Source organism: Helianthus annuus, chromosome 9 (assembly GCF_002127325.2).
Source record: "Helianthus annuus cultivar XRQ/B chromosome 9, HanXRQr2.0-SUNRISE, whole genome shotgun sequence".
NCBI classification, from domain to species: Eukaryota; Viridiplantae; Streptophyta; class Magnoliopsida; order Asterales; family Asteraceae; genus Helianthus; species Helianthus annuus.
The window spans coordinates 51,942,474-51,962,765 of NC_035441.2; the positions used below are offsets into that span (position 1 = coordinate 51,942,474).

At 33.7% G+C, this 20,292-nt stretch overlaps 1 protein-coding gene and 1 long non-coding RNA gene across 8 annotated transcripts; one reads left to right on the forward strand and one right to left on the reverse strand.

Moving 5' to 3' along the window:
* The first annotated feature begins 1,189 nt into the window (after positions 1-1,189).
* On the forward strand, positions 1,190-5,460 carry LOC110877616. Of its 7 annotated transcripts, none has more exons than XR_004866237.1 (8): positions 1,190-1,554; positions 1,698-2,295; positions 2,394-2,469; positions 2,565-2,810; positions 4,133-4,286; positions 4,625-4,696; positions 4,795-4,988; positions 5,254-5,460. It is a non-coding gene; the product is annotated as an uncharacterized LOC110877616 (long non-coding RNA). The 7 variants fall into 7 exon arrangements; XR_002557164.2 differs by having other exon boundaries at positions 1,698-2,083; XR_004866236.1 differs by having other exon boundaries at positions 2,394-2,810; positions 4,039-4,286.
* Positions 5,461-5,562: 102 nt separating this feature from the next.
* On the reverse strand, positions 5,563-9,796 carry LOC110877615 (glutamic acid-rich protein). The gene is made up of 2 exons (XM_022125773.2): positions 9,480-9,796; positions 5,563-7,480 (listed from the first exon to the last, which is right to left on the reverse strand). Exons 1-2 carry the CDS (start codon positions 9,564-9,566, stop codon positions 5,864-5,866), a joined length of 1,704 nt encoding a protein of 567 aa, XP_021981465.1. The 5' UTR covers positions 9,567-9,796; the 3' UTR covers positions 5,563-5,863.
* Between the last annotated feature and the right edge of the window lie 10,496 nt (positions 9,797-20,292).

The following is a 20,292-nucleotide window of genomic DNA, read 5'->3' on the forward strand; positions in this document are numbered from 1 at the left end:
ACTCTAAGAGGTGCACAAATTGGGTATCTTTAATACCCGATTTCGAGTATGGAACCGATTTCGTTTTTTTTTATTTAAGGGTTGGAACCGGTTATTGTTATAACCGGTTTGGTTTTGAGTACGATTATTCAACCAGAAAACCATACCCTATGTACCCGGGTCCGGGTAGGGTTCGCTTATGGTTCTCAAAAAACTACGTACATAAATACCCTATTTTTGGGTTTTTAATACCATATTTTATGGTTTTCTAATACCCTACTTTCGGGTTTTTTTGTGCATAAAGCTTCCGGCTCATAACTCGCTCAAAAAAGCTAGCTAAAAAAATTCGATTTGAAACGATCTAAGCCAAGCCAACTCATGTTGTAACTAAGCCAAGCCGCGTTACTCTAGGAGTACTCCGTTTGGTTTAATGGGTGCCCCGAGAGTGCTCGGGATTGATTCAATTGAATGTTAAAAAAATAAAAAAAATGAATATTAATCTCTAACAAGGCTCGTTACGACATGTGTAGTCCAATACAATTTGTTACACCTAATTCTACATTAGATAAGTTGTGCCTATAACTAGGGCATGTTTGGCTAAGTTTTTTGAACCAACTTATTGACTTATTAGCTTTTTCAAAAAGCTAATAAAGAGATTTTGTATTTGGCAAATCTAAAAGAACTTTTCAAAATGACCTTTTGTAAAGAAGAAAAAGTCATTTTTTGAGAAGTTAGGATGGTGTGACTTTTTGAGCAACTTATAACTTTTTGAGCCCTTTTAGTCATTTTAGATCAATAAGCTAAGCCAAACACTTTTTAAAAAACAACTTATTGACTTATTGGCTTTTCCCACCCTATAAGCTAATCCAAACACTTTTTTAAAAACTCTTTTTCAAAAAGTCATAAGTCAATAAGTCATTTTCATAAAAAGTCCTTTTTAGGTTAAATAAGCTTAGCCAAACATGCCCTTAATCTTATAAACCATTGTTTTATACATATAATTTTCATATAATGTTCTAAAATTACTCGATGTATATTACTTGGTTTGTACACAATTTTTGTGATGCAATGTTATATATATGATATCTTTTATTTGTTAAAAGTAAAAATTTGGAACTCACTATCTTTTATATTTTCATAAAAGAAGAGAGAACATTATAGATTTTACAAATGTTATTCTTATTTTTGTTTTTTAGTTTTTCTCCTAAATTTAAATTTTTTTCTCTTCAATCACTGGTTCCCCCAATTTTCTACGGGAGAAAAGTTTAAAACTTCCTTGCAAATTTCGTTTCCCTCCCAAAATCCATGAATTTCCCTCACCAAATTAGAAGTTCTCTCCACATCTTCACCACTCTGCTCTCTCTAGTTGTGTTGTCCCTCCACCAAATCGACCATCGCATCAACGTGACCTACCGATTCAGACCACCTCCATTTAATCTATCACTTGGCGACGTAACGGGCAGCCTCCTTTGTTCAACGATACCTATACCACTTGTCTACACCATCGACATACGGTTGTCGCGCGCCATGTTACTCAACAATCCCCCCATGCTACTGTCACTTTGATACGGTTGGGTAAGTTATTTAGTCATGGTATTTTTCTCTTTTGATGTATAATTATTCTATGTCGAAGCCTTGAAGGTAATTGATTATGAGTTTCTCATATAATTTATATTTTAGGGGTAATGTTTAATAGTTGTGTTGTTCAAAACTTGAAGGTTTGAAGATGCACACCAACTGTTCGTTGAAATGCTTCAACCAAATTACAGAACTATTTTAAGGTTTTATTGCATCTTGTTTATAAATAAAAGCAAATTTCTTGTTGTTATTAGCTTGGAAAATGCTTGTTCGAGTTTTCTTGATCAAAAAGATGTTTTATGAATTGCTGAAGAAACTGAATTTTGAATCGAAGCATGAGGTTTGTCATTGGTACGTAAGTTCCTTGTTGATTTACTGGCACTGTGGATACTGTTCTGGATCTCACCGCTTGAAGGGGAGGTAATGGCAACTATATACGCGAAATTGGGATTCTGGTAATGTTAATATTGACGCTTGGGAAGGGGGAAAGATCTGACAACATAAATTAGCACGATGACCAGCCCAGGTAATTCACACTTTCAATAGATTACAGTTGCCTCTAAAGATTACTGTTTTTACAAATCCGATTTCAGATTTCTTAAGTGATTAGTGCGATATCAATTACATTTTTGCCTCCTGCAAATGGGACACATCATACTCCTCTAATCACATATTATTGTTGTACAGTGATGAATTAGTGCTATTTTAATCCTAGCTTCTTGACTTCTTCGATCACAAGTATATTTATTGTAAACCTGATCTTGTATGTATGACAGTTAGAGGATAATTATTAGATTTTATAGTAATGACTAATTATTTACGTATGGTGATTGTAGGTTTGTGATAGTCCAGGTGTAGGTTATGGCATTCATCAGCGTGGGAGATAGAAAAATAATCTGACCATGCCCAGAAGTAGATTATATATTTACAATATTGTTTCTTTTTTTATATATATTTTATGGTCTTCTGGATCCAAATATTAATGCATGTATTCAACCAATTTGCAGAAATGAATACAATTGTTTTTTAGATTGGCAATCACTCAAGGAGTGGCAATGCTTTTACAAAACATATATGAAAGACAGAGACTCCTACAAAGTCGTTAAAATTGTCACACTTTTTTTCAGGAAGTGGCAATGCTTTTATTGGTCAGTCGCATCTTCACTTTTGCTTCACGATCTAGCTCTTACGTTGCAATAACGGATCATGCTTCTAATCGATTCAATTTTCACAAACGGACTTCTCGATTATGGGTATCAATTCTATTATTTTCTGTGATTTTGCGTGTTTCTAAACATGTTTCCTGGTTCTATAATCGAACACTATTTTTAGCCTAATGCCAAAATTGTTTCAAGACAGATAAATTATGTAATTAACTAATTATGTGTGATCGATATGTATATATTTTGACTGTGAATTTACGATATTTGTTGTTCTGTTAATGTTTATTTAAATAACTGATGTAATTGAAGTTTTTGGTTACAGTAGAGTTAAATGGTTTGTTCTGAATATAAGATAAGCTCGATGATGTCAACTAGTAATTGAAATGTGTGGTGGAATTGGTGAGGGCCCGGTTGATTTTCCATGTGAAATTAACTTAATAATATTATGCTCCAAGTGTTTGAAGAGATGTTTCAAACATATTTTGGATATGAACTAACATTGGGTACAGAATCTTAGGGGTGCAAACGAGCCGAGCCGAGCCCGACCAGGCTCGAGCTCGATTAACTTATGAGAGCTCGGCTCGATTCAAGCTTTGTTTTCAAAGCTCGAGCTCGGCTCGTTTGTATTTTCTCAGGCTCGAGCTCGGCTTGTTTATTATCTATTAATTAAATAAAAATAATACAAATAATAGACTTTTTAGGCTCGCGATCTCGATAAGTGAAGCTCGGGCTCGGCCTCGTTTACTAAATATTTTTACTTTTAGGTTCGAGGCCGGCTTGTAAACAACTTTAAATAAGCTCAACTCGACTCGGCTCGTTTACACTAAAGCTCGACGAGCCTAACGAGCTTCACATGCGAGGCTAAAGCTCAGGCTCGATAAACAAACAAGCTTTATTTTAGGCTCAAGCTCGGCTCGGACTCGATAAGGCTCGGCTCGTTTCGAACTTTTTCTCGAGCCGATCTCAAGTAGCTCGCAAGCCGCTCGGCTTGTTTGCACTCCTAGGTATACTAGGTTAAGAATTTTGGTGTTCCTAATTTTCATGAGATTATGTTGATAATTATGGCTAGATTACACTAGTGTTTTAACAAAAAAAAGAAAATATAAAAATAAACGTACTTGGAACAGAAGATTGTTATCACTAATGGTATACATCATGATTTATGATATCAAACAAATTAATTATCAATAGAATTACAGTTTATGTGTCTTTGCATGCTACTTCAAGTCAGTGCATCTTGGACATTAATTTATCTTAAATCCTAAAATTTAATGGCCACTTTTTAAGAAAGTAACCATTGTGTAATGTTTTGTTGCAGATGTATCCCAAAGGAACTCGTATTACATTCTTTAATTACAAGCCTCTAATTGGTTGACTACATTGTGTTGAGACGGTTTCCTTTAAATATGCAGGTCAACATTAGTTTCTATTTGTACAGAAAGAAATGTGCTTCTCCTTGACATAGTTCTTGGTACAACTGCTCATCCATCTGCTAGAGCTCATTATGGCAGTCAATATGCTTCTGTGATGGTTTAGTGGCACTCAGCAGTGCTCAGTGCTCTACAGGTCAGTCAGCATATGATATGATATGTAGGATACTTTTTCATCTCTTACGACGGTATATTGAAATGTCAGCTTAAGTTCTATTTGATGTCCAACTTTTTAAAGGTATCACATTAGAAACTAAAAAATTGCTTAGGGATCTTAAACATTAGGTCAGTACAGTTGTGCTCATCCATCTTCTGGAGCTCATTAATATACCCTGTCCACCAAACGGGTATAGAACTAGTTGTATATGTTATTGAATTTCATGATTTAATTTATTTGTTGTAAGTTATAACTATATATTTAAGTACTAGATTTGTCTACAATTTTTTTTCCTATCTAATTATGTTTTGTTTTAGGTTTGGAGTTTTAAAGGACATAAGCTGAAAGTTGGTTGCAACATGGTCAAATGATTTATAACCATTCTAATGGTATGCTTACTATAGTTTCTACTTGTCTGTTTTTTTATGTCATACATATACATTAGTAGAAGCGGAAATATGACGATGTCAGTCCGGTTCGGTTACAGGTCAAAATGGGTCTTTGCTCAAATAGGTAGCTTTTAGTACGGATTCACATGCAATTGAGCGGTTCGTTATGTGCAGAAAATACGGGTCATAACTTTGATACTGGACAAAATATGAGAAGATCCTTAGCGGGTCAAGTAACTTCTAACTAAAGATCTTCTTTGGAAGAAAGAACAAACAATTTTTGTGTATTGAGGTATGTGTTTCTATTTTGCTAACTCTTGTTATACGTCAAGTTTTGGGACCCAAGGGACATGTCATACTTATTGAGTTTTAAATAGTTTGAGTCACAAAACTTGATATATGAACTTATGGGACATGATATGCTTATTGAGTACTAAATAGTTTTGGGACATGAAATTATGCATGTTGTTATATATCCAAACAAACAAATGCTTAAATTCATATATTAGGATTACATTCTGATTTTTAAGATTTATTTTATTTAATTGTTGTCTCAGGTTGGGAAAGGAGTAGAGAAATACTGGGCTGCGGATATGGATGACATTCGCGAAGATTGGTCGGCTTATGCGGTTACCTCTATTTTTAAGTGACAAATCGTATTTTAGGTGTTGACGATGTATTGACAAACAATTTTTTTTTTTGTTAACGTTAAAATATTTGTAGTAGACTTGACAAATGATTATATAATGGATTGTTTTGGTGTATATATATATATATATGTGTGTGTATTTGTTTTATGAATAAGATTTTTGTTTTTGTTATTATACATGTATTCAGGGCAAATTAGCAATTCTAAAAAATGTAACAATTAAAAGCATGACACGCATAAATGAATGTCATACGTATATGTCATAAAATGAGTGTCATGAATATGTCATTAAAAGGTGTCATAAAATAAATGTGTGTCATTAAATGTGTCATAAAAACATGACACACAAATGCATGTCATGTTAATTTTATGACTCCTCAATCAACGACATGCTTTTGCGTGTCATAATTACCGTTTTATGACGCACAATGTGCGTCAAGAAATGTGTATTTTCTAGTAGTGAAACCTGTACTCTGATCAACATTCTCATCTTTTTCAGCATTACCATGCTCCCCCTCTCAACCTGCATTTTCTGGTTCTTCGTTGACATTGTCTTGAAGATAATCGTCAATATTTTCTTCATGTGACGTTTCAGTTACTTTTAAACCAGAATTTCCTTGATCAGCATCATCATTTCCATCATCATCATCATCATCATCATCGTTATGAACAGCTTCTATCTCAGCTTCACGTCTTGCTCTCACTTCTTCAAGTTCAATCTCTTCAAATCTTTGTTCTCTCGGCTTACCAATCAAATCTTCTAACACTTTCTTTAACATATACTCTTCATGTTCTTTCTTAGCATTCTTGGCTTCCAATTCTTGATTTTTCAACTTGAAATACTCATTCTGCTCATCACTTCGAGCCTTTTCTTCTTCCAAGACAGCTATTCGAACTTTCAGAATATCTATTTCGACTTGATCAGTTTCAACCTTTTTCAACAAAGATGTATTTTCAGATTCAACAGACTTGACACGTTTCTCTAACTTCTTTTTCTCACTTGACACCTCATCCACCTTCTTTTGCAACTTCTTCACAAGATCATCATTTACAAAGCTTCTGTCTTTTTCAACGTTAGCTTCTGTCTCATCTTCTTCTGGTTCATCAACCAGCAATGTTTCAACCGCTTTCTTTTTACGTTTCTTTTGTGGTTGAGAAGATGATCCTTCTTCAGTTTGAACTTTCGGTGTAGGAGTTCTCTTTCCACCTTTTTTCTTCTTTTCTTTTTCTTCTTTTGTATACCAATCATTTCGTGTTTCACAGAAATCTTCTAACTTTGTTAATTCATCAATTGCACTTTTTTCTTTCATTTCAGCATCATTCCTCCACTTTAAATGATTCACTGGATCTGGATCTTCATATTTATCACTTTTGATGAATCCGAAAAACTCTGTCTTCTTTGGTTCCGGCCAATTCTTGGTATACTTGGATAATCGGATTAACGTTTCATTATCCATGTGATGTAACAACATGAGATCATTTTGTTCATCTTTCACCAGATTTGGACAGGCATGATCCAGCATCATCTGCACAAATCTTGGATACATCCAACTTTTACTACCAGAAGTAATATTATCTTTCATGTAATGAAAAACAATTCTTGAAAAGTTGTATTTCTTGTTCAGCACCAACGCCGTCACCATACACATTTGATAATCTTTCATAACATCGTATCCACCTTTCCTGTGACTAAGCGCATGAATCACTGAGTGAATAAAGAATTTGTACAGCTTCATGAAACAGGCTTTCGAATAATTTGCGTTGTTCAATGGACCGTTATAACCCATTCTCAGCATACAACCTTTGACCATTCTTTCTGGAAACCCTGTTGGCGAATTATCATCATCTGGAAACTCCAATACTTCTCGTACAAGCTGTTCTGTGATTATAATCTCTTTATCTTCACCATCTATACTAACACTTGAATTAATCACATCATTCTCTTCATCATACTTGGCATTCTTCCAGAAATGAGCAACATGAGATTTGAACACTTTGTGCTGATCCGTTAACGCCTTTTGAATTGGTAAACGTCTCATAAACGGCAAAATCTCCTTAAACACAGTCATTTTTGGTAGAGTTTCATCGTAGACACAACAAATATTGTGCGACGGTTCAAATACCACATTCGATGCCTGAAACACAAACAGAAACAAACAAGTTAAACATTTTGCACATTTTTCAAGACAAACTAACATTCACACGAACTGACACTTCATGCGATGTGGCAGTTCATGCGACCTCGTGCCAAACTCATTAGACATTTTCAAACGATCTGGTGTTAAAGCGATGTGAACATTCATACGGACTGGTCTTAAACGATCTGATCAATCCCATACGATCTGGTTTCAAACGAACTGATCATTTTCAAACTGTGTGGATCTCAAACGATTTGAACAATTTTCAAACGATGTGGAATATTCAAACGGTGTGGCCATCTCGTACGGTCTGACTAAGAAATCATCCACATTGTCACCTCGTTTGAAACTCATGAATATGAACAGTGAAATTTCAGATTTTAAAACATGTTTTTATGATGAAATTGATAATCTAGATCTGTTCTACATCAAAATCCGATCACGTTGATATGATTTTTATTCAATTTAGTCCACAATAGAAGCCTAGATCTAAGTTCAAACAGTTGTTCATACGAGTTCATATGAGTTCATCAGATTTGATTCAATTTAACATCAATCAGTACCTTTCCCATGATATAAGTAGTGCAAACCAACTTATACAAGGATTCTGAACACAATGATCACAAGATTAATGCTTGAAAACTAAGAAATCACTTAGATCGCTCAAGTCGTCTGAAAGAGGTGTCTGGTGCGATGTTAAGAACAGTAAATGGTTCATGCGATCTGGTCACTCCTTTATATAGATGCTACAGGTCGCACGAGTTGAATGTTGAGGCGGTGTGGTCAGCTCGCACGAGTTGGCACTTTTGGAACGATCTGACCAAGTTAAAACACTCTGGCCAGTTCGTACGAGTTGGTCACCTCGTGTGAGATTTTATTTTTTCGAAATTTCTGAATTTTTTTAATTTTTCTTAACTTTTTACCAACACACTCAGTTAACCAAGTCCAAGTTAATGACCTTGGCTGACCAAATTATGATCTCGCTGACAATTTTGAAACATTCATATGAGTTCATATGAGTTCCGAAGAGCTGGCAACCAGCAGTTGTAGACTTAGCGTTCAACTTACAGCACCCGAAGTTAGAGTCAGAATATCCAGTTAGAGAGAAGTCACCAACTTTTAGAAAACACGACAACTAGACATAGATCACTTCTAAAGCGTGTTCTTTGTAAGAAATGTTTAGATAGTCATCAACATCTAACTTTTAGGTGTAGACATGCTTATAGTATATGGCAGAAATGAAGATTGTGGCTAACATATACTGCTCCTAATAACTGGCGATTTTGATCTGACATAATCAAACCAAACCATAGAGGGGTAAGAGCATTCTCATCCAAACCATCAAAATATGTGAGGGGTAGTTTTTATATTATAAAGGGTATAAAAAATGGTTGTGAGTGGAGGAGAGAGAAAATGTTACTGTACATCTGTATATTTGGGGGGACACTGTTCACCCGGTATAATTTTTTTAATATATATCGAAAGTGGTTGTGAGTGAAGGAGAGAGAAAAATGTAATGATAATATTATTTAATTGAAAAGGAGAGAAAAAAATATTTGTTTTTAGTGAAAATATATTGATATAGGAGTTGTTTTTTAGTGGAATGTATGTATAATTTGATGGATTGGATGAGAATGCTCTAAGTGTGCCCGCTAGCAAAGTAAAACCTAAAATCCCGAAAATTCAATAGTCAAAACCCTAATTCCGAAATCAAACATGAATTGGGTTAAAAATCTGTGTCTGTCTGTCTGTCTGCGTTGTTCAAATTAAGTCTTTACTGTTTTAGCTTTCAACTTTGTAAGCTATTTCAAACCCTAGACAAATCAATTAGTCACTAATTCAGTTCAACTAACAAGTCAATCAGTTAATTTTAAAAGTAATTAAGTTGTGTTTGAATTCTCTCAAATGAACTGAATCAATTACCCACTGCAGTTCAAACACACGCATTACAGATCTTACTCATCAATCAATTAACAGCTTATAAACATAAATTTACCTTAGCGCTCTTTGTATTCTCCTGCTGCTGCGGCGGCGGCTCAGTGGAGGCTGCTTCATCCTTTCGTTTGGTTCCCTTCTTCTTCATTGGAATGGAAAAACAACAACTCAGGGAGGTGAAGATTTTTGTGGTTGTGATATCTCTATCATTCCAAGGAAGGAAACACGAGACGATGCGGGTTGGGTTTAGGGGTCGGTGCGGTGGGTTGGGTCTCGGGTACTGCCATGTGAAGGCGAAAGAATGGTATGGGAGAGAGGCTGCGATGCGGGCTGTCAATTTACTATGCAAGCTCGTTTATATTGACCTCAAATCTTTCCTGCACATAATTAACAACATTAATAAAACCACACTAGGATTTTCTCATTCCGTGTGTTGTAGCGGAGAATCCGTGTACGAATCAAAGAATAAAGATTAGCTTTTTAAACTACTATATTACATTACAATATATATTCAAAACAACTTGTAATATTTAATAATGACCAGCTTTAAAACATTAGTTTTAGATAACGTAAAAGTAAATTTATAAGTTTTTTCGGTGGGTACCGAATTAGTCTATTTTCTAAAAAATTATAACGCGAATTAGTTGCAAAAAAATAACGAACGAAAATTATAATAGGAAAATGAAACTATTGGTTTAAAGGCCTATATTATTTAAAGTCTAAGGTATTGATTTGAAACTTAAAAAAATATTATAGCATTGTATATAAACGGTTTAAAAGGGGTAATAATAACTTTATTAGAGTTCAAGTGACGTTTAATAAGTTTATCAAAATTCAAGAGGTAAGAATGTAAGTTGTTTAAGAAAACTAATAAAAAGTTGAATTGGCAAAATGGTAAGAAGCAAAACCTTGGTGGTCAATAGGCTTGTAAACGAACCGAACGTTCAGTGAACCGTTCATGAATCGTTCGACAGAAAATTCGTTCATGTTCGTTTATTTAATAAATGAACGAACATGAACAATATTTTTTGTTCATTTAAATAAACGAACGAACATGAACAATGTCCCGTTTGTTCATTTACGTTCATGAACGATCGTTTATGTTCGTTCATATGTTCGTTTATTTTCATTCATTTATGCTCGTTTATGCCCGTTCATTTAAATTCGTTCGTTCATGTTCGTTTATATCCGTTTGTTTATGTTCAACTTTTAAATTTAGTTATTACTAATTAAATTTAAAAATCTATTTAGTTTTCTTTATCATCCCATAACTAGCTTTGACATTTCGATTTCAAAACTTTCTTTTATATGTATTGATATATTTTATTTATATTTTCCAATTTAAAAAGCAATCTTTTCTATCATATGAAATGTGAATTAAGGTTTACCTATATTTAGGTTCTTCTTCTCCTCTACTATTGCTATACAATTCAAAGCCTTGTTCAATTATGTTCGTTATGATTTGTTATGTTCTTTTATGTTCAGTTATGTGTGTGTGTGTGTGCGTTTATGTTGGTGAACCGTTCGTTTATACTTTTAGCGAACAAACATAAACGAACATGAACATGTTCATTTGCTTAACGAACAAACACGAACAAGGAAATCCGTTCATTCAAATGTTCATGTCCGATCATTTGTTCGGTTAAAGGTAAATGAACGAACATGAACATGCCTTGTTCGTGTTCGTTCAGTTCATTTACAAGCCTAGTGGTAAAAACTTAAAAAAAAAAAAAAGAATTCTTGTGAGATGTTACAAATGCCGCTCAAAAAGAGGTAAATTACGAAAATGCCATAAAGACCAAACAAAGTTAAGTATGTGAGTGGATGTCACACTTGTAATTAAATTCAAAAAAAAATTGATATTATTTATACTGTAGCTAGCTAGTGATGTGTTTTAATATATAGTATAATATCAAACACAGTTTTTCCATAGGTTAAAACTATATATAAGATGAATTTTGGGTTATTGTCTTAGAGCTTTAAGACATTTAGACTTCACAATTTCATTAATTATAGTCTCATACAGGGGTGGTAATTGTGTCAAGTTGGCGGGTTGGCGTGCCATTTTGGGTTGCAGGCTGGCGTGTCATTTGAAATTTTTTATTTGCATTTGGCGGGTTGATGTGCCATTATAATCTAAAGGTAAGGGTGGCAATAAACTTTACAAAGAGTTCTTTTTTGTTTTCTTTCTAGAGCTTTTTGATGCCCTTAAAATTTGCTAGAACAAGTTAAAAAATTTTGGTGTTCATAACAGCAAAATCACCTTGAAAGTCTACTAAAGATGTTTACTCAAGCCTATTTCTAGATTTTTGGTGCTGCTTATTCTTCTTCTATTTTTATTTGAGGTGATTGATTTTTATACTAAGTGTAGTATTAGTAGGCTGGATGTTTGTTAGGACAACCTACAATGAAAATGCTATTACTAATGCTCTTTAAATTTAAGCCACTACAAGGTATCCAGTTCTAATTTTTTTGGTGTGTGGTGAGATTAAGTTTATGATTGTGAATTATTATATTATTAATCATTAAATGAACTTGGTAAAATATTTATTCGGTTGTAGAAATGGTTCAATGAGTACATCACATAAAAACTGGATAGTAGAAATAGTTCAAAGAGTACAATACGGCATACACTATCACATTGAGCGGGTATGGATTCTTATGGGGGAACATGAGACTTGGCGGCTTACACATTGGGGTGCAGAAAAAGGTTGGATATTTACTGATGCGGCTGCAATATATGTAGAACTTATCATCTTTGAGATATTAACAAGGGTCACATCGAAGGACGTGGGTCGATCTTGGTTGTCTCCAAGCAATGGTATGCGTCACTTTCGTCCCCGCACTTTGCAAGGGTACATTGTTCTCGCTCATAACTCCCATCTAATCAGAGAACATTCTTAATTTGTGACCTAACCTGCCATGTCCACCCTATCGACTTTATAACATCCTTGACTGTTAAACTATACGCGTTTATGCAAAAGGTTGTATGGTGTATATGTAGGTGTCAAAACGATGCAAATTTTTAATAATAAGCAGCCTCGGATCTGGAATGCGTTCGATGAGATCAAAACTTTGAGCTACCTTTGAGCCAAAACTAGTAGAGCTAAAGTTGCAGGTCTTTCGTGGGAACAATGGAGGTTGTTTAATGTTTGTTCTTTGGGTGTGTATGAAATTTGGAGTGGGTAGGATGCTATGTTTGTTCCATTCACTACATCTTTTATTTCCATGATCATGTAAGTTGGTGTGGATTAAATTGTTGTTAACCTTTGGCTATATATGAATTAATGACGATTTTGTTTGGTGTTCAAAAAAATAGATAATGACATGTAGGGGTGTTCAAGGTCCGGTTTAGATGGTTTTTAGGTCAAACCATAAGCCAAAAAGTTAGTATCGGTTCTTGATCATCGAAAACCGAACCCGAACCATTGCAAATTAAAACTGAACTAAACCAAACCAAACCGCTACTAATGGTTTAGTACCGGTTTGGTATCACGGTTTGGGATTCGATAATAGAATGAATTTAAAATGACAACAATGATCTATCTATTACTTTATTTTTTCAAGGTTTAACTAGCTTTAATGATTTGTAAAAAAAATATAGATGTTTTTTTCATATGTCTGTTGATATATTTTACCTTATAAAAGAGAACAAGCTAGGTACAAACTTAGTTTCTTTTTTTGTTGGAACAGTAGGCAAGGGGTTAACATAGTTACGTTGATGTATTTTACCTATTTTAATTAACCATACAGCCGAACAGAAATACACACACACACACTCACCTTTTACTGTTCGGTCCGGTTTTTTTTATGGTTGAAAAATTTGAAACCGTAAACCAAATCGTTCGCTACGGATTGAAACTTTTGAAACCAACTGACCGAAAAAAATAAAATAAAAATAAACCGACCGTGAACGGTTTTAAACCAAACTATGAACACCCTAATGACATGAATACAGACGGGACCCTATAGAGGAAGACCTAGAATTGCCTACAAAGACAACATATTTTGCAATTGTCGTTGCTATGTGGGAATTGGGATGCAGAACTTCACATTAAGGTTAATGATGATGTCCATGTGAACATATGTAACTTTGACTTTTCCATATTTAAAGTCAAATTTTGACTTTGTGGGGTTTCTCAACTGGGGGTTCAGATTCTAATACAAAGGTATGTTCCTTTTGATTTCCAGTTGTAATGTTAATACTTTTGTAACAACACTCAAAAACACCCTAGAACGAACCCTGATCGAAATCCCATGTACACACGACGAGACCCGACACGAAAAACGAAGAAAACTTATCCTGGCATTCCAGGCGCCACGCGCCAGAATCACTCCCATCTCTGGCGACGCGCGGGGGAGGTTCAAACCACGTGGCACCGTTTCGCGACAAGTGGCAAGGCTATGCCATCGACGAGGCCGACCTAGCCCTAGCTATTGTCTCACGGCTATGTAGTGTCTATGGAAATCTAGGAACAAAGTCATTTTCACTAATAAACACATCAACGTGGCGAAAACAAAAGAAGATATCAAGGCGTTGGGTTATTTGTGGATTAAAAATAGATCGATGTATAAGAGTGGATTAAAGTCAAATACAAAGGCTCCTAATTGTAAGAAGGGTACAAAGGCTTTTAAAAAAACCACTACCCAAAAAAAAAAAAAAAAAAAAAAAAAAAAAAAAAAACCTTAAACATCCACCACCACCCAAAAACCTAAACCCCCAACCCCACCCACCCCCTCCCCCATCACCCACCCCAACTTTTTTTTTTTTTTTTTTGCCGAGGGGGTAGGGGGTGGGGTTTAGGTTTTTGGGTGGTGGTGGGGGTGGGGGTGGGTGTTTAGTTTTTATTAAGTTTTTTTTTTTTTTTTTTGGGGTGGGGGGGGTGGGGGGTTGGGGGTTAGGTTTTTTGGTGAGGTATGCCGGGGGTGGGGGGGGGCGTATGTTTTTGGGTGGTGGTGGGGTGGGGGTTTAGGTTTTTGGGTGATGGTGGTGGTGGGGTGGGGGTAGGTTTTGGGTGGTCATTTAGTGGGTTTAATTTTAGGAAGGCAATGGTCCAGACTTGAGAGCCCAGGTCCAAACGATAGTCTGAATTCACAAGGAAACTAGATGAAAAAGAGAGATGCCAATTAAGAACCAGGCCGACTTAACGGTATCAAGGTGTGTAAGGTTGCGTGTTCGAGTCTGGTAGGGTATCAAGGTGTGTAAAATTAAGGTTGTGTGTTCGAGTCCGCTAATGAACAATGATGTAAAGTTAAAAGGATGTGTATGTTAGCTGGTAAAAAAAGATGCCAATTAAAAGAGTTTCCAAATACAAATTGTAAAATCGATTAGACGCATAGTTGCAATTAAAAACCATAAATATAATGCACATCTGCTTTAATTTTTTTTTTTTACTTTAATTAAAAGATAAAAATGAAAAGAAAAAAATTGTGCGTAAAATGCGCCCTAACACAACTAATGATAAAAGATAAACAACTCCTAAGGTATAACAAGATCAATAAGTGAAAATTAGATGTAGTAAATCTAGTGAAAATACGTGGGTGGGCAGGGAAGGTCGAGTAACGTGTTCAGCGCAAAATGAGTTCTGTCAAGATGCATTGTTTTAAAAAAGTATCAGGCTCAGGTCAAAACAGGTTCTATCTAAAATGAGATCCAGTTAAAATGAGTCAGTATAGGAAAAAAAAATACCCATTTCTAGTCCCTAATAATCTTAAATCATGTTTAAAATACTAAAACAAAAATTTAGAGATCTTTCTTCGGTTAGACTAATCTTGCATATTATGCGTAAGTTCGGGTTAAAAGTGACCGACTTACAACGTTCGGGTAAAAAGTGACCGGGATGTAAACTTGGGGATTTTTTTTTTGAGATAGTTTTTTTAATCCTAGTTTGAGTCAAATAGGTTTACTTGTTGAACAAGTTATTAGGCTTATAAATAGAATTATTTGACCCCAATTGTACCAATCTATTATATATAATAAACAAGAAGATTTGGGCTGATGTGTCATTAGATTAGAGCATCTAGGAGTGGGTTTTGGCGGGAAAACGAAATTTAGTGCAATACTACACGCGGATCTATGGGTTTGGGTAAACCGACCCATTGATTTCGGGTCATTTATATTAACTTTTTTGGTCTTACCTTTTTCTTATTTCATCATTACCAGTTGCCTTTTCCTCTCTCTAAGTTCCTCGGTTCTATCCCTCTATCAAGATCAAATCTTTTCACTACCAATCCAGACTATCAATCTTCAGTACATTCATCAGAAAACGATTCACACTATTGTAGGTATTATACTAAGAATCTTAATCTTTATACTTTTCTTTGTGTTTGATCGTTTTCTTCTCTCATGTGAAACCCTTTATGTTCTGATTTTGATGTTCAACAGAAGATTCGTCTTATATTTCCGACTAATATAGGTTTTTTTTTACTTTTAAGTTTCTTAAAATCCATGTTTCTTTTATTTCAGTTGATTTACAGTTTTGTTGATGAATATTTATTTTTTTAGTTACTCTGATTTTGATGTTCATCATAAGTTCTTTATTTTGGTTTCTTTCCGTTTAGTATGTTTCAGATTTCATGTGTTTTATTGTTGATCTGTTTTGTCTTCTTTGATCTTTATTGTATGTTGATGTTGATATTAGGGTTTGTTTGCATGTTGATATTAGGGTTTGATTTACCTTTTTATTTATTATTGATTATTAGATTAGATATCAGTTAGGTTTTCCTTATGTTTTTTTAGAAAATGCTGCAAATTAGGGTTTTTTATTGTTAACGGTATTGTAATAATATTTTGGAAGAATCTTTGTTTTTATGGTAATTTATTATTTTTCTTAAACTAAACATGATAGTCTTTTGAGTAATTTTTTGTTTGATGTTAGAATCCCCATTACAACCAAGAGGATGTCTTTTTTCAAATTCATGGCTGCACTAACTAAAGAATTCATGGTACTCTTTTGTTCTTTATCCCTTATTTCTACTGCATGTCCATATTTTTTTATAATATTTTTCTTTTTTTTATTCACCATTGTTTGTTTTTATTTTTACTTTAAGGTTATACCTGTTCAGTTTTCTAAGATTTGGTTATCCTCTGCTGTTGGTGATTCTAATGTGGTTATAAAGTCCATAAATGAAAAGGTTTGGAATGTTAATTTATCCAAGAACAATGGTACTTTTGCCTTTACGGAAGGATGGTCAAAGGTTGTGTCTGAACTTTGTTTATCTGAGGGTTGTTTGCTTCTTTTCAAGCAAGTTAATCCGTACAATTATATAATCACACCTTTTTTCAAGGAAACACCGTATCCACTATGTGATCCAGGCATCAGTTTGTTTCTTTCGATATCATCTTTGCCGAATAGGAAATACATAGAGTCTTTCTGCCATGTTCTCAATGATCAAAGTTTTAATACACTGGTATGTTTAACACATTTATTTGTTCATGTATATATTCCATAATATTAGTTTTATATTTACAATATTAATTGTAATTGTTTTATATTGTAGCTTCTACCGACTTATGTTGTTAAGAATACTATTGGTGTTGGTAAACTTGGAAGACCAATGAAGGTTCATGTTAATCCATGGGACTCCTTAGACGTATCTGTTGAGAAAGATTCAGATAGCAAATGTTATTTTTTTACCGATGATTGGAAGAACATTGTACAACATCTAGGTGTTCGTAAGCAATGTGTCGTTGTTTTACGCTATATATTTGATTACAACTTTCAGTTGTCTTTGTTTGATGCCAATGGTTCTGAGGTTGTTTTACCTAGAGTTGGTTTACAGCATAATCCTGCTCCTCCTTTGTCAACTTCAACTCAGTCGGTAGACAATGTTGATGATGTTCATCATGATGTTGATATAAATTCTGATCTTGATCCTGAGGTAGCTGCGTTATTTGAACCTTCTGATTCTGATCAATCCGTTCTTGGTACTTCTGACAGTGATTTATCAATTGATGATGATTTCGATGATGTTGATGTTGAAGATTCTACTGGTGATTCTGATGATGAGAAAAAGGACCCTGATTATCAACCCATAGAATTTGAATGGGATTATCATCCACGCCATTTTGTAAGTTATATTAATTATACATTTGTATCAATAAATTGATGACTATTGTTCTAAATTTTTTAATTTTCTTTTTTGTTGTAGCGACTAAATAGCAAAGTTGCAAGTATGGCTCGTGTTGATGTCTATCGGAAGATGACAGTTCAAAATCTTGCTGGAGTTGATACCGTTGTTACTTTTCGACCAGAGAAACATGGTAGGGGATTTAGATATGTTGCGAATGGATGGCGTACCAAGTTCACTAAACCCAATGGAATCAATGCACCTCAGAGATGTACTTTCATATACTCTCCTGATGCAGATAAGTTGATTTTGAAGAAAGTTTCGAAGTAGATCGTTTTATGGTTTTAGTAACCACTTTTTTTGAACAATATGTTATGGTTTTCTATGGTTATAGTTTGTTTTTAGAACATGTTTGGTTAATATGTTATGAACAATGGTTTTGTTATATACATTTGCCTATCTATGCTTTTAACAACATGTTTGGTTATTTATTTTTTGGTTCATGTGTTCAAGATACAATGTCAGCCAATTTTATGCATTTCAGTTTTGTATTTTTTTAATTTTTTGCAAGAGAATGTTTATTTTTTCGTTATATTGTTATTTTCATGGAACAAAATAAATTAATTTTCGAATTTCTTAATCTAACCCATAGATTAGGAAAACTTATTTTTTACCAACTTATTTTTTTACAATCGTATGTCGATGTTATTTTTAGAATAAATGTTTTCTAACCATCAAAGATAATTTAGTAACTAATGCATTATAATAATCACACATTAATAGTATTCAATATAGTTCTAAAAATAAACTTTCAATTTAAATTTGGTCTGATATTTAGCACTGTGTCTAAACCGTCCATGATTTTCTACAAACGTATAACACAAATTTCGATAAATTAGGTAATCATTTGTAATAAATAATCAGTTTTCTTAAATTAACATTAGATTTGATTTCGTCTTTTTGAAAATATTCAATTAAAATAAAATCTAAACAACTGTTATTTTGTGTATACAGCCTAAAAAAATATTTTATTTTTTTAATTATTTCTAATAGGAAAGTTTCCCTTAGTACGAATTCCGTTTCTAAATTTGTCATCTGCATTGGCTTCCTATATAACCCGAATTCGTTCAACAATACGAAATCACTTTTCTCATTTCATTCAATCTTAATTCTCATAGTGTATTGGTAAGTTGAACTCCATTTTATATTTTTTTGTTAATTTACATTTATGTTAATGCTTATTGAATTTTGACGTAATGTTAGTTTTTTAAATATCAGCTGCAAAATGGAGGTTGCAAAGGCTACTATGCTGAATGATTTAAACAGTTATTCAAATAACTATTCCATTAGAGTCAAGATCGTCAGCACATCAAGGAAGATGATGAATCAGAATAAGAATGAAACGTATCGACTTGATATGATCTTTATGGACGAGATGGTACTTTTGATAAGCAATTTTATGTATTATTTTGTTATATGTGAATAAAATAAATTTATATCAAATAAATATGTCTAATGTCATTGTTTTATGTTTTTAGGGCAATATGATACAAGCTAGCTGCCTTCATAAGTTGTTAGAAAGATTCGAAGAGTTCCTGCAGCTTGATGAGTGTCTTCAGATTACAAAACCTTCTCTTGCTGCTAATAAGTCATCTTCTAAATTGGTCAACAGGAATGAAAAAATATCTTTGTATTTTTATACATCTGTTGAGAAAGTACTTGACTGGTCTGGTCCGAAATACAAATTTAATTTCGTCAATCTGAAAGATGTTGTTCAGAATAAAGTAGAAGTTAATACTACTGTTGGTATGTGTATTACATCATATTGTTTTGTTTTTGTTGTATGTTAAGTTATTTTAAATTAATATTTTTGTTGTGTAGATTTTATTGGATTTGTTGAAGTGTGTTTCAACATCGAAGACACAACAAAGAAAGATGGTAGCAAAGGAAAGAGACTCAATCTGAAAATTGAAGACCTTGAGTGAGTATTGTATTTAGTGATAAAGAATTTCAACTTTTTATACGTATTAATGTTGTTTTGATTTTTTTACAATATATTTTCGTATTTTTAGAGGTCAAAAATGTCCGGTTACGTTGTGGGACTCTTTTGCCGTCGACATGTTTACGTACATGAATGACAAGAAGCGTGAGAAATTTGTGGTTATCATTTGCCACTTTGGTACAGTAAATCTTTACAAGGGTACGTTACAAATATAAAATACAATGTTTTTTTTAGTATCTTATAATTTTTGTATGATATTTAGCTGTATTTTAGATAAGTTTGGTATTTATATATTGATTTATTGCTGCGTTATATTTTATTTCAGGCAAGCGTGGAGTGGCCAACAGTTTTGATCTAAGTAGACTTTTTATTGATACTGCTGACATTGAAGAAATTGCATCTTTTAGAGAGAGGTATATTTATTACTACCGAGACAAACATTAAACAATATTTTTTTATAAAAATTATAATTTTATTCGTTATTACCCATGCATGTATCTTTCAACTATGTTTAGGTATGTTGCCAAAGTTTCTGCTTCCAAGTCATCTAATGAGAATCTTGGTTCTTCTCTTATTTCAACTGTGGAAGATGAGTTCCTCAACAAAGGAGATTTCATGCTCATTGGTTTACTTGGAACCATATTAGAGGTATACTTTTTTTGTTTTTTGTAACATATGTATTACATAGATCTATCTTTTATATTTACATTGGAAGATTAACATTTTCGGTAAATTTTTATGTAGAAGAAGAAGGTGTTGGTTATTGGCACAGTCACTGCCATATGCACTGATAAGCTTTGGT

Coding starts and splice junctions, on each gene's coding strand:
- LOC110877615 (XM_022125773.2), bottom strand. CDS start 9,566: ATGAAGAAGAAGGGAACCAAACGAAAGGATGAAGCAGCCTCCACTGAG. Junction 7,481..9,479: donor AGAATACAAAGAGCGCTAAG/GTAAATTTATGT, acceptor TTTGTGTTTCAG/GCATCGAATGTGGTATTTGA.